Genomic DNA, 13,450 nt, shown 5'->3' with positions numbered 1-13,450 from the left:
TGAGAGGAAGCAGGCCTGGCCTAACTCCAGAGGAGCTGCCCATGGAAGGACATCCTATTACCTGGACCCTGAAGCTTCCTGGAGAAGCCGTAAGATGGGTTTTCTTTCATGGCCTTCTGTCATGCTGGCTCTCAGCTCCCGCTCCCCGCATCAGAACACAGGACATGGTGAGGCCAAAAAGGAGCACTCACGGAGCCATGGATAAGGGGTTCATACCACTATATTCTCGCTGGCGGGTTGGAGATACAGGAAGCAGGAGCCACACGATCCGCAATCCACCATCGGCGTCTCTGCCAACCAACCCACAACCTAGCGTAGCCATGGCAGTTATATTAGTGGCTAATGGCTAACTGGTTACAGCTGATGGCCAACCAGTCACAGCTGATGGCCATCTACTACCCGAGCCAGCACCTTTCCACGTGAGGGTGAGAGCGGGGAAACTGCTCTCTGGGACTGTCCCTACACCTTCCTTCGCTTTCTCAAGAACAGAATGGCCAGGAGACTCTCCCCACCACCCCTACTGGTCCCCAAATCATGCAAATAAGATTCTCAGTTGCCAGACCACGGAGAGTCCCTCTGCGTTCCTATCAAACCCATTCTTTTTTTCTTTTTTTTTAAATTAAATTTATTGGGGTGACAATTGTTAGTAAATTTACATAGATTTCAGGTGTACAATTCTGTATTACATCGTCTATAAATCCCATTGTGTGTTCACCACCCAGAGTCAGTTCTCCTTCCATCACCATGTATTTGATCCCCTTTACCCTCATCACCCACCCCCCACCCCCTTACCCTCTGGTAACCACTACATTATTGTCTGTGTCTATGAGTTTTTGTTTCTCATTTGTCAAACCCATTCTTTACTGCTTCCTTTGTCTGACTCCCACGCAGGCGAGTGCGGTGTCCGTGCAGAACCACCCTGCATCTCTGAGTTACTCTCACACCATCTCTGCTGGGAGGACTGTCTCCCTGCAGAGATTCTCCCTCATGATCCATCGAGCACTCCTGCCAGCCAGCGCCACCTGTTTCAGAAAACCAGCAAATGGCCTTATTGGGCATCAGCACCTTCCCTCTCAGAACCCCTGGCCTCTGCAGACTTTCGTCCAGCCGTCCTGGGCTCCCAAGTGTCTGTGGCCGGGTCTTACCACCCAGGCTTTGTCCACACAGGCCGCTTCCCTCTGCTCAGCCCGCCTTTCCCCAAGAACTACTGCCACAGAAATGGAGGGTGGTGGGGTGGGGCAGCGGCAGGTGAAGACCATGTAGGCCAAGACTTGTTCCCACCCCCAAACATGTATCACTCTCGTCTGACCACAGCTGAAGGAGGTGCCATGGGACCCTGGGTTCCCGGGTGGCACCAGCATGCACGGCCAATCCCTGGTGTGCAGCGCGGCCAGCACCACCTGACCCATCCTAGACTCCAGACGTGGTGCCTGTGCCGAGTGGAGGGAAATCCTGCCCAGGACAGAGCCCTCTGCTGGCCCAACACTGCCACCTGCCTGCCAGCCTCAGTACTGCGGCTGGGCCAGGCTGAGCCCTGGAGTGGGGTATGAGGCCCACTCCACTGCACAGATGAGAAAACAAGGCTCAGAGGGCACTCAGCGTGTCCTCAAAGTCACACGGAATGTCACTGCCAGGCCTGGAAGCCAGGCCCCGTGTGGCTCCAAAGGCCCCTGATCATTTTGCCTCATGGCACATACTTACAAGGGTAAACGGGGTGAGTGTGCAGGGAGGCTGGGCAGTCTCCTGAGGATACAGACCCCACTTCCTCGACCTCCCCAATCTACACCCCAGGAAACCGGGGTGCTGGGCCGGCCCAGACACTGGAGGTTGGAGGTTGGGCAGGGGATGACTTCTGCCTCCAGCACACCCTGGTTCTCTGCTGCCCCCAAATCCTGGGGTCATCTCTGGAATGCTGAATGTAAGGCTGAAGTCCAATGTCTGGTGAGAGGCAATGGCCCAGGCTGCAGCCATCCTGGTGGTGACGCCCCGTCAGAGCACCAGAAGGCTGGTTCCAGGCTGAACGAACACCGGCCCCTTGGTCAGACGTGCCGCACGGCCTACTCACCGGCCGGCTGGGCCAGGCGGGCCCCTCTCTGGGTTTCTGGGGTCGTCTGTCCCTGGGCCGCCTGGGTCAAGAGGCTGAGGAACAGTGATGGTGGGTTCCAGGACCACTGGGCCCCCAGGTGTAGCATGACTTGAGCAAAAAGAGAACCCCTGCTTTGCAGACTGTCTTGTGGGGTTCACCGTCTTAGACTTGCCCTCCCACAATGCTGTGCCCAAAGGTTCCAGGCCCTGGAAGCCAGGCCCACCCCCAGGAGCACACGGCCTTCCCAGGACGGGCAGCTCCTGGCTAACAATCGTCTGCACGTCTGACCAGTATTGGGGCTGAGGTGCAGCCCCTGTAGACGGAGCCTGACTGGGACACAAGCCTTCACCCCACAATGCAGGGCTGACCTCTGCTCCGAGAAGGGCATGAGGCCACACTCAGGTTAGTGACACCCTGGCAGTGAGAGATGGTTATGGGGCCACCGAAACCTGCCACCTATAGGGAGCCTATAGGCAGGGGAGGGGCGGGGGGGGCCTTCCTCACTCTGGATAAACAGGCAGCAGGACCACTGAGGGCCCCACAGCACACACCCCATGCCTGCCTTGCCAGAACGCCTTCCCACACGTCTCCAACACCCTGAGTGGTCATGATGCGGACAGCATGGGGCACAGGTGGGCGGTGAGGTCTCCCAATCGCACTTCAGAATCAGGCCTTCAACCTGGCAGCGGGGCTGAAATGTACACGTGAGCTGGGACTAGGTGGGGGCACCAGGCCGGCGGCAAGCTTTGGTCCAGGATGGAGATGGACAGGCTGAGGCAGGCAGGCCGCTCACAGAGGGGAGCAAGAGGGGGAGGGTTCCAGAGTCCACTGACGCCCCTCACAGGCAAAGGGCAGCTGGGGTCCACGGCAGAAAATCACGGCTTTTCTGAAGCTGGCTGGGTTTTCAGGGAGCGTGGCAGGTGTGAGAGCAGGCTCCTTTCTGATACGTTATTCCAAAACCACAGTGAGCAAGTTGGCAGCTGCTTCGAAACCCAAGCGGGTGAGAGTTGATCTCTCTTCTGCCTTGTGACAGCCAGGGTCGCTGGCCACTTAACGTGACTTGGGCGGGAACGACACCAAAAACATTAAAGAACCGATGATGGCATTTCGGACACCTGAGCGTGAGACTGCTCAGTACCCTCGCCGTGGGCCCCCACGGGCACCTCCTTTCTGTGGGTGTACTCGCCTGCAAAGGGGCCCAGTCTTGTGAGCTAGAGAGATGTTCCCTTGGCCCCCCAGGGTGACACTCCCACTGTGCTCAAACCCCAGCCACCTGCCCTCCTGGCTGCCCCGTCCGAGATAGAGAAGAAGTCTCTGTAGCTCGAGTATGATTCGCTTTTTAATGAGAACAACGTGTGTAAATGACAGAACGCCACTGCCGTGCGCAAATGGCAGTCACAGAATACCCATCAAACTCATTCTGCCCAAGGAAGGGAGGGAGGGAGGACGCAGGGGGCTCGTGAGCCGGTGGCTCCACCCCCTCGGCCCTGGGGACAAAGGCGTCACCGACTGCCCGCCTGCACACGCCTCTTGACCGGTAAGCAGAGATCGAAAGCACAGCAGCAATAATACTGGGTAAGTCCTTCCTTGCGTAAAACATCTGAATTAATTCATTGAAGGTATCAAAAATATACCCTGTAAACCAATACATCATTTCCACCTGCCTTTCTTTCTCACCGCTGCGGCAACGATGTGTGAAAACAAAAAGTCCAGTTCCTCAAACAGCCGCTCGCCCCAGGCAGCACCGGGCCCTTCTGCCCACCCGTCTGGCCCAACTTGGTTTCCAGCAGTCTCGTTGGCTGGGGCAGCCCGTGGGGACCGGGACGAGAGCGCTGGGGGCTGGACAGGGCCCGTGTCCTGTCTGTCCAGAGCGCTAAGCGGGACGGAGGCGGAGGGAGGGGGCGGGGGCTGCTAGCTCAGTTTAGACTTTGGTTCCAAATGCATAAGGGGGGAGGCAGTGGTGTGGGACGTGCGTGGCCGTCCTGCTTTGGGTCCCTGGCCGCCCCGGCCGTGTGCGTGTGGCTGGCACACGCCTGCCCAGCCCCCTCCCTGGGCCCCTCCCCGCCCGAGCACCAGGTAAACATCCCCTGAGTAAGGTCACTGCACAGGGCCAGCCCGGGGCGGGAGTCCTAGTTAAGGCTTTAGACAGGCAAGGATGCCGGCTCTGGACGGACGGACGGACAGACAGACGGGTGCGCAGGCAGACTCAGGGGCCCCTTTCTTGGCCGGGGGAGTCGGCGGCCGCCCCCACCGTCCTGACAGTCACTCGCTGTCGGAAAGAGTCTCGTACTGCGAGCAGAGCAGCGGCTTGGGCTCTTCGTCCCAGGCATGATGGGGACCGGCCAGGGGCCCGCTGCCGGTGGGGAGGCCCGGTGGGGGCGGGGAGGCCATGACACCCGCCTGTAGCCGCATGATCAGGGGGTTGTAGGGGAACGGTGTGGAACCTGCCGAAAGACCGGAAGAAACGCTCAGGAGGCCCCGGCGAGCCAGGCAGCCCCCCACGGGCCCAGCCCCCGCCCTCACACCAGAATCTGGGCCTTGCACTCCTGTGTCTACAGCTGGCCCAGGCTTCCTAACTCCTGCAAGGCTTCTCCATACTGCCCGCCTCCCCACCTCCGCCCCAGCAGGTGCCTCTTGGCACGCCCTGCCCTGCCCCTGGGGACCCCTTCACCTACATCACATCATGCGCGCCCCCACTTACATCTCCAGGGGCTCCGCCCAACCTGTGGGATAGAGCCCTGCCCACAACCCTCTCTCCACTTCCAGAATCCTCCACCCTCCTCTGACCAGGGCCAGAGGCCAGCCTCCGGGGACAGCCCTACTCACACCCTTTCCTCCCACGTGGGCCCTCATCAGAAGCTTCCTGACTCCGTGGGCCAGGCCCCAGCGGGCCAGGCCCCTGCCAGTTCTCCTGAGTAGGCCTGGCCATGTGCTCCTTACACAGTAGGTGCCTGGGCCGCTGGCCGGACCCAGAGCGGGCCTCAGCATTCTGCTGGCCTGCCTGCCTGACTGCCCCGACGCCCACCTGCAGATGAGGGTCGGTCCTCCCACACACGGTTGGTGAGTGGCGTCCGGCGGTTGCAGTCGCCCTCTGAGTGCACCGAGGAGACGGAGGGTGGCCGGTCCCCAGACGCCAGGCCCGGGGCCGGGGACTTGGCTTTTCGGCTGCTGGGTCTGCCAGAGACTTTGGCTTTCCCACCACCACCTGCAGGGGATACATGGGAAGGGGTACAGTTGGACAGGTAGACAGAACTCACACGGTGGGGGGAAGGGAGGTGGGGGGAAGGGGGATGCCCTGGTTGCCTGCCTCCCAGGCTCCCCGGGGAGGGAGAAGAGCAGCTGACCAGACAGCCAGGGGCCTGGGTCTCAGAGGTGCGTTTCTCCTGGGGGACGGGTTCCACTGTCTACAAAGCCCCTCAGGCTGCCCTGCGTCCCCCCAAACCCCCAGGGGCTGAGACGCTGAGCATGAAGCCTCAGGCCTCTGGCGTGACCCTGACATTGCCCCAGGACTGCTGGGCTGGGCGGGTGCAGGTAAGCCAGGACCCGCGAGGCCAGGCCTGGGCCCCCCTGGGTCCAGAAACTTCCTGAGGACACAGGGTCCAGGTCAGACACACAGGCCCGAGCGCTCTTTGCCTGGCCCTTGCTCTGATATGCAGAGTGTGACTAGGGACCTGGGCAAAGAAGGGAGACCCCTCTGCTTCCATGACTCATGTGAGTTTGGGGCCAGCAAACAGACTCTGGTCTCCTCCCATCAGCCCGAGGGCCAGTCGTGGACCCCAGCAGACGCTGAGCCCACGACATGGCAGCCATGAGCCCACGGGTTCCCCCTGATCCACACAGAACTAGTGGGACCTCACTGCAGCCCTATCTCCCCCGAGGAGACACAGACGGGCCAGGACACGGGCATCCATGTCCAGCAGGGGAGGAAGGCGGGGCAGGGCTCGGGCAGCAGTGCGAGTGTTTTTAGAAAAGCAGCAGCTCCTCGGGCCTGGTGGGCAAGGGGGGTCGGGGGGACGTGGACACTCGGGGTGCCTGCCCAGCGTGGGATTAGCCAACTGTAGAACCACGTCAAACACGCACAAAAATAGTCAGAAGCTCCAAAGCTGGAGGGGGGTTGGTGAGAGGAGCGCGGAGGCACAGGATTAATGACACTGGGTGGGACAGGCGGGGCGGGGCAGGGGGCCGAGGCGCAGGAGGCCTGCAGACCTGGCGAGGTGAGTGCGTGTTCACTCCGTCCGTCGGCAGCGGTTATGGGCATAGCAGCGGGCAGGCTGGCACTGGCATTCAGAGCATTAAAAGCATTGGCGCCGAGCGGGTGCTCCTCCCACTGGTCATATTTACCCATGAGCGCCTTTCTAATAATGGCCTCCAGCCCCATGTTGGTGCTGGCATGCTCCTGCACGGCCTGGCTTCTGCAGGTCATGAGGCCTGGGAGAGAGACACACACACACATACACACACACGAGGGTCCGAGGGACAGTGGGGGGAGGGAGAAGCAGAGAGGGAGAGAGGGAGAAGAGAGAATACACAGTGAGCACATTTCGGCAAAGCAACACGTTTCTTCGTATCCCTAGCCCCTTGGTTTCCTGTGGGTGGGGGGTGACGGAAGTGGGGTGGGCTGAGAGGGCTCCCACTGATGAGGGCCCTGGAAGTGCTGAGGCATTCCTGGGGGGCGGTGGTGTTAGGGAGGTAGGATGACACCCCCTGTCCCCCAGCCTCCTCCCTACACTGACCTCTGGGAAATCACAATCCCCTTTCTACCCCCCTAATCCCAGCTGAAGCTGCTTCATTTTTTAAATTCCAAGTGGCCTTAAAAAGATGGAGTGGGGGAAGGTGTGGGAGGAGTCAGAGGGCCGCCCTGACTGGGGAAGGGGCCACTGAGGAATGAAGTCAAGCCAGCGCCTGGTATTGGGGGTGGGGGGTGTCCACCCAGGGTCCCCAAGGCTGGCGAGGGGCTGGGGAAGACACTCAGGGAAGGAGGGTGACTAGAGGGTCTCACCACTGCCCCCGACCACAAGGCCTGGGACCCTCAGCCCCACGTGCCCCGAGTGGGGCCTAACTCTCCTCCACCCACCTCTCCCCACCTGGGAGCCACGAGGAGAAAGAGGTGCAGAGACGGACGGTGAGGTGTGGGGGTCGTAGCCATGCAGTTACGGTGCGTGCAGGGGACAGGGCAGAGCTAGAGACAATTGCATGACCCCCCCGGCCCGGCCGCCCCGTCACAAAGTGGTCGAATCAACACACTGGTGCCAGACAGATCCTTCCAGACACCCTCTGTGAAGTCACCTTAATGCTCCTTTTCTGTTGACCGGGGTTTCTGACCCTTCCCTTTTTTCTTGGGAACCATTCTGGGGACTTTTGCAAACCCCGGGGAATGCATCTCTTTTCAGAGGTTTTGTTACACCAGACTTTGCCCGTGAAGCCCTAAGCCCACTCTGCCTTCCACCAGGTAATATTTCCATGAATTTTAAAACTTCCGCTCTGCGTGAACGTACAAACACCAAGTGGGGAGAGAACGCGTCTTCCTGACCTTAGCTCGTTGGTACATGACACTGACGGCCTGTGAGGCTGGGAGCCACAGGGCAGCTTTTAACATCACATTTCCATAGCAACCAATTGCCAACTACATTTTTTTTCTTTTCTTCATTTTAGTTTCAAACCCATTCACATAAAGGGATGCCCTCACCACCCTTTTAGCTGTGTGTTGGCCACATTTCAGCAGCACTTAAGAAAAAAAAAAGCCAGAAAAAGAAAACAAAAGCCATGTTCTCAAGAAAAAGCAAAATTTCCAGCACGGGTGAGCACTGAAAACAAAAAAGTATTTACGATCTTACACACTAAGAAAACACTGGAGAAGTGAAAAAAGACACGAGGAACACAGGCTGTGACAGTTTTGGGTCAGATCAGCGTCTTAGCGATCCCAGACGTGACCGAGCCTCCTACCCAAGGTCACGGTCTGTGATCTGACAGGGCCGCACAGGAAGCCTGACCGTCTCCAGCTACAAAGACAAAGTCTGAAGCTGGGCCTAAGCAGCAGAGACCAGGATCTGGGGAAAATTTTTGTGTGTGGACCAAAGAGCTTCTTAAAAATAAAAAAAAATAAAAAAAAATAAAAAAACTCAAATATACCTCACATACAAGTTTTAGCACAAATCCTCATTGTAATCTCTGCATGAATTTTTACAAACATGTCCACCTGAGTGGCTAGTGCCTATGTCAAGATTTGGGACATTCCAGAAACATTCATTTCTAACCATCTTGTTTCGGCCAAACGGTCTCGTCCCTGTTGCCTGAGCCTCAGCAAAGCTGCCCGTGTCTCCGGATAGACAGAGACGGCCCGGTCGGTCGGGACGCCTCTGAGAAATCCTGGCTACCCTGTGCTCACCACAGTCCCAGGACAACAGCCTCCAGGGAAGGTCGGCACTGCCCCGCTCCCCTGGCCTCTGGCTCCCACTGAAGGACCAGAGCACAAAGACACAGCCCTGCAGAGGCCCGGCACCGCCCCTACAGGGGCAGGCCTGCCCACGGAGTCGGGGCGTCACCCCTCTGCTCCAGGCTCAGCCCTCACTCCACACTCACCAGGGCACTTCCCTAAAGCCCCACCACGTCCTTCCCTGGAAGCAACAGAAATAGTGTGGCCCCTACCGGAATCTGGGGTCCAACCAAGGGCCCCCCAACTCCAAAATATCATAGAAGGTTTAAGTTTGAGCTTAAAAATGGGAGTGAATTGTATACCCAGCTCCGTAATATGTCCACACTGATTCCCAGCTCTCTGGCACATTTTCAAGTAAAACGGATGCTCTAACTATAAAGAATGAGCACGTGGACCCCGAGTGGAGGCTGTGCACCCCACACAGGCCCACCCCCACCCCCGCCACACACACCCCCACCTGAGACCCGGCCGGTGAGCCGCGTAGGTTCCGTCTGTGTACCTAATACAGCGCTAAACGCCAGGACAGGAGCTTGGAATTTCACCCCGAATAGAGCCCTCGCCAGCCCCGCAGGCCCCACTTGAACTCAGGCCCCCATTATGACTCCAGCTGGGTGGGGACCCCAGTGACCTCCAAGCCCACGCTCCCGGGTCTCCTTCCAGGTCCACACACCAGCCTGACCTCCCCAGGGGGCTGCGGCCGTGTAGCCGTGGCAGCACGGTTACCTGCTCCGGTGATGGCCGGCATATTGAAGATCTCTGTCCCGGGCTGGCCGATATCTGGGGGGCAGGGGTGATGAGATGCTGAGACCACAGCCCCCAGGTGCTGGGACACCACGCCCCCGCTGTCCCCCTGTGGTTGAGGCCAGCTGCACCCCTGGGAGCTGTTCAGTGCACACGGGTTTAGCAGGTCTGAGCAGGTGGGGCCGGGCCCGAGCTTCTGCATTTCTAACCAGCCTGCTCAGGCTGCTGACCTGCTGGCCCGTGTGCGGCACTCGGCACGGCTCTGGAGGGGCCGCCTGGGCAGTGACTCTCCGAGGTTGCCACCCCCGGCCCAGAAAGAGAAAAGCCTCTGAAATGCCCCAACGCCTGTGGCCAACGAGGCTTCTTGAGGCTGGACTGTGGCAGACCCCTGTCCCTTGCTCTCCTGTGACCTGTTATGTGCCAGGCACTGTGCTAAGGTTCAGGGAGCTAAGCTCGGATTCAGACAAATGGGGGAAAAACCACCAATGGGACACACGGGACCTTGTGGGGCTCTGACCCCACCCCTGGTGCCCGTACGGGGCTAAGCACAGCTCCGTCCCTGCCTGTGAGCTGGGCACCATTCTGGGTACCACACTCGTTGCCAGTGTCTACAGCAAAGACAGAGACCGTCCTGGGGCTCCTCAAGTGTGGGGTGAAGGGTCACGGGAGCGGTGGCCGGGATCCACCAGGTTTCAGAAAGCACCCCATGGGTTTCTGCCACCATGCCGGCTCCCAGACCCACAGATGGCCCCCTTACTGTATTCCGGCTCGTTCCGGTTGTGTGTGTTCAGCTTCTTGTTGATTTCCTGTTTCTTAGACTTCACCATGGCGGAGTTGCTCTCGGTCAGCTTGCTGAAGAAGGCCGGCGGCTGGCTGGTGTTGCCTGGAGATTTGGAGCCCATCCTGCTGCGGGGATAGGACACCCAGGTCAGTGCCCTGGTGCTGAGCGTGGGCCCTCACCACCTTAGCTGCCTTACCAACTTGGAACCAAGCCTCCTTCTCCTAACCCGTGCTCACACCCCCATCTCACAGGGGCCATGTCTCCTGAAATCGTTTTGTAAGTCACCCATCCTTGGGCTTGGGGGATCCCTAGAGAGCCTCAGCTGCCCTGGGAGGCCACACCTTTCTACCTACAACAGCCCCCCACACCCTGGAAATGGCCTTGGGAACCAAAAGGGGGGCTGAGACCACATCTTTCTCCAACGCCAGTGGGCCTGGCTTTTGTCTCTGCCTCTGCCCCACCCTGAGCTCCAATCTGGTCCAGCACACTCAGCTCATTATTTCTCAGGTGCTCCACAAGTGGCAGCAACCAGGGCCCAGCCTGAGCTGAAAGACCCCAGCCCAAGGCCTGGGAAGCCGTCACTGAGGTTTTGACATTAGCTTAGCACTGAAGCCCTTATTAGGGGAGGGTCTGAGTGCTCAGCATCCATGGAGGGTGCTGATGGGCGGGCAGGGCCGTTCGGTACCTGGGCTCCACCTGCTCCCCATCCCGGTAGAGCAGCGGGTACATGGTGCTCCGCGGATGCCCGGGCTCTGCCATGCCCTCCGGTGGGGACACGGGCTCGATACCATCCTCACCACTCCCCAGGGCTAACGTCTTGCTCGGCTCTGGAGACCTGGGAAGAGGCAGCGTCCAGGCTGTGGTCAGAGTTCAGAGCGCTCCCTACCGAAGGGGACGTTCTCCTCTCCCCACCCAACTCCCCAAGCCCTGCCTCACCCTAAGCCAGGGCTCAGCGTGCTTTTCCTGTGAGGGGCCAGGTGGTAAACATGGTAGGCGCTGTGGGCTGCCCGGGGGCTCTGCCATACATTCTTTCATTTTTACCACCACTTTAAAAATGTAAAACCACCTTCAGCTCGCGGCCTCTGCAGACAGACAGCCTGTGGGCTAGATTTGCCCCGCGGCTGGTTTGTTGACCCCTGCCTGCCACACCCCCTTGCCAGGTACCTCATAGTTCCCCCAAAGACATGAAGCTGTCTTCCCACCTGTGCCTCACTCACGGTGCCCCTAACCCAGAATGGCTCCCTTCCCTAGAGCTGGGGTACCAGGGGTACAAGGGTGTGTGCCTGCTGGCAGGCTGCTCCCAGACCACATGGCGTGGTGTGAGTTCCAGCTCTGTCACTTACTGGCTGTGTCCCTGTGGGCAAGTGAATTCAGTTCTCATGCCTTAGTCTCTTCGTCCGTGAAGTGGGTAGAGTGCTGCCTACACTTCCTGAGATTGTGGTGAGACCCCCAGTTACTGCGTAAGGCGTTTAGCTGGGTGCCTGGACCCCACAGACTGGGAGAGATGTTATGTCTCAGCCGTAGCCCCAGCAGACGCTCCCATCTCCCCGGGCCTCAGTTTCTCATCTGTGCACTGGCACACATGTGGCAAAGGTGTCCTGGCGGCTGACCAGCAAGGGGCACCCCCGCATGCTCACCTCTTGCCCCCTTCGCTGTGGGGAGAGCCGCGGGCTGGGGCGCCGTGCTCCGGGGGCGGGAGGTAGAGGTCGCTGGGTGGGCGGCGGAGGTCCAGGACCGGGCAGCTGGCTCCAGGGAAGGAGTAGAGGGGGGCGGGGAGGGGCGCACTCAGCTGCTGCGGGTGGTGGCGTGTGTAGTCCTGCGTGATGACCTCCTGTAGGCCAAGGGTCAGGGGGCACAGGGTCAGGCGGCAGAGCCTTCTGAGTGGGGCAAGGACTACACTGAACTCTGAGGGCGGAACCCTGGCTCGATGCTGCAGCCCCAGGTGCCCAGGGTCGGGGCTTGGTCGGGGGTCTCAAACCCATGGCCCCATATGGATGGCGTTCCACGGGCCAGCGTGTGAGATGTGGGCCAGGGACGGGCGCTGAAGCTCCATCAGCTGGACGAGGGGCGGCTACAGAATTGAGTCTGAGTCTCTGGGATCCCTGATGGGACTTGCCCTCGCCAACCCTGGATCCCCTGCCCACACCACCAGGACTCAGTTTACCCACCAGCCTTCCAGCCCCACCCCGGGCATGGTCCCACCCCAGGTGCAAAGGGGACAAGGAGGGGCATAGAAGGGGTAGTTACACTGATGTGCTGTGCCAGGGTGACTACCCGCTGGTGACCTTTGACCCCCGGGGCGGTCTGCAGCAGTGGGCTGGGGGAGGGCTGGCTCTCAGGCATCGGCCGCAGGTGTGGGAGGTGTGTGGCCTCCCCGCTGAGCTTCCCGGGGCCTGCGGGCAGAGCAGAGCTGGTCAGGGTTTGGGGGGCAGGCGAGGCGTGTGCCTGAGAGGGTGCTGTCCTCAAGTGCCAGCTGTGGCGCGGGGCCAATCCCTCCACGTCTGGGCACCTCACTCTTCCCATCTGTGTGATGGGGCAGCAACTGTCCCTGTCCAGCAGGGTGTGGTGAGTGGGGTTGTAGGGGACACAGAGGCGGATGGGGCCCTACCTGGCTGCTTGTGCCGCAGGTCCCCCTCCAGGTGGCTCTTGTCAAGCTCCTCCAGGTGCTTGGGGAGCCCCTTGTCGTGGGTCAGGCTGGGTGAGCTCACGGGGCTGACGGGCTCCACCCCATCGGGGCTGTAATTGCCGCCATGGTAACCTACAGCAGGGCAAGGCCGAGGGTCAGGCCAGGCAGGGACTTGAAGCCAGGCTGCCTCTCCCGGCCCAGCCTCCCCTGCCCTCCACACTGGCTGGGTCCCCCAGGCCGGAGCAGGGGATCTGGGGGATGAAGAGGGAAGATGAGCTGGAGCAGAGGCTGCTGGCTGGCCAGGGGTGGGGCTGCATGGAGAAAGGAGGGAGAGAGGACAGCAGAGAGAGACAGATGGAGAAAAAAATGAGAGAGGACACAGGACGACAGGCTGAGAGAGATGGAGACAGACCCAGGGATAGGGAGAGGGAGAGGAGGGGAGAGAAGGAGGGACGGAGGAAGGGAGAGAGAGAAAGAGAGCGAGAGCGAGAGAGAGAAAGAGAGCGAGAGAGAGAGAGAGAGAGAGAGAGAGAGAGAGAGAGAAACAGGTGGGATAAGGGAAAGAAGAAATTGGGGGCTGGGGGGAGAGAGTTGAGAGTAAGATGGGGGAGGGTGAGACTCTGGGGAAGGGGGTATGGGGCAGCAGTGACAGGCCACTGAGGTCAGTGTGGGGTGCGGCAGGGAGTAACATTCAGGTTCCAGAGGCTCCCGAAGCCCCTAGTCCAGCTAAGAGGAGCCCCAAACTGGGGGAGAGGTGGGAGGCAGGGCGCAGAGAACGCCCCT

At 60.0% G+C, this 13,450-nt stretch overlaps 1 protein-coding gene across 22 annotated transcripts in view; it reads right to left on the bottom strand.

The window, feature by feature from the left end:
* Positions 1 to 3,407: 3,407 nt before the first annotated feature.
* The window catches only part of NCOR2 (nuclear receptor corepressor 2), a 185,070-nt gene continuing 175,027 nt past the window's right edge, over positions 3,408 to 13,450 (bottom strand). For 11 of the 22 annotated variants that reach the window (XM_081037413.1, XM_081037414.1, XM_081037432.1 and 8 more), the window contains 9 exons: positions 12,650 to 12,799; positions 12,289 to 12,434; positions 11,679 to 11,872; positions 10,727 to 10,876; positions 10,018 to 10,166; positions 9,243 to 9,296; positions 6,293 to 6,514; positions 5,112 to 5,291; positions 3,408 to 4,530 (listed from right to left, as the gene is read on the bottom strand). In XM_081037413.1, the coding sequence (XP_080893539.1) occupies positions 4,349 to 4,530; positions 5,112 to 5,291; positions 6,293 to 6,514; positions 9,243 to 9,296; positions 10,018 to 10,166; positions 10,727 to 10,876; positions 11,679 to 11,872; positions 12,289 to 12,434; positions 12,650 to 12,799 (1,427 nt within the window). In that variant the 3' untranslated portion in view covers positions 3,408 to 4,348. The remainder of the gene's footprint in view (positions 4,531 to 5,111; positions 5,292 to 6,292; positions 6,515 to 9,242; positions 9,297 to 10,017; positions 10,167 to 10,726; positions 10,877 to 11,678; positions 11,873 to 12,288; positions 12,435 to 12,649; positions 12,800 to 13,450) is intronic. The other 11 variants (XM_081037431.1, XM_081037415.1, XM_081037433.1 and 8 more) reach the window with 2 other exon arrangements.

This window comes from Rhinolophus hipposideros (assembly GCF_964194185.1).
Source record: "Rhinolophus hipposideros genome assembly, chromosome: 24".
Classification (NCBI taxonomy): Eukaryota; Metazoa; Chordata; class Mammalia; order Chiroptera; family Rhinolophidae; genus Rhinolophus; species Rhinolophus hipposideros.
Note: the sequence above shows the minus strand (reverse complement) of the source record. Positions and strands in the feature narration are given on the sequence as shown.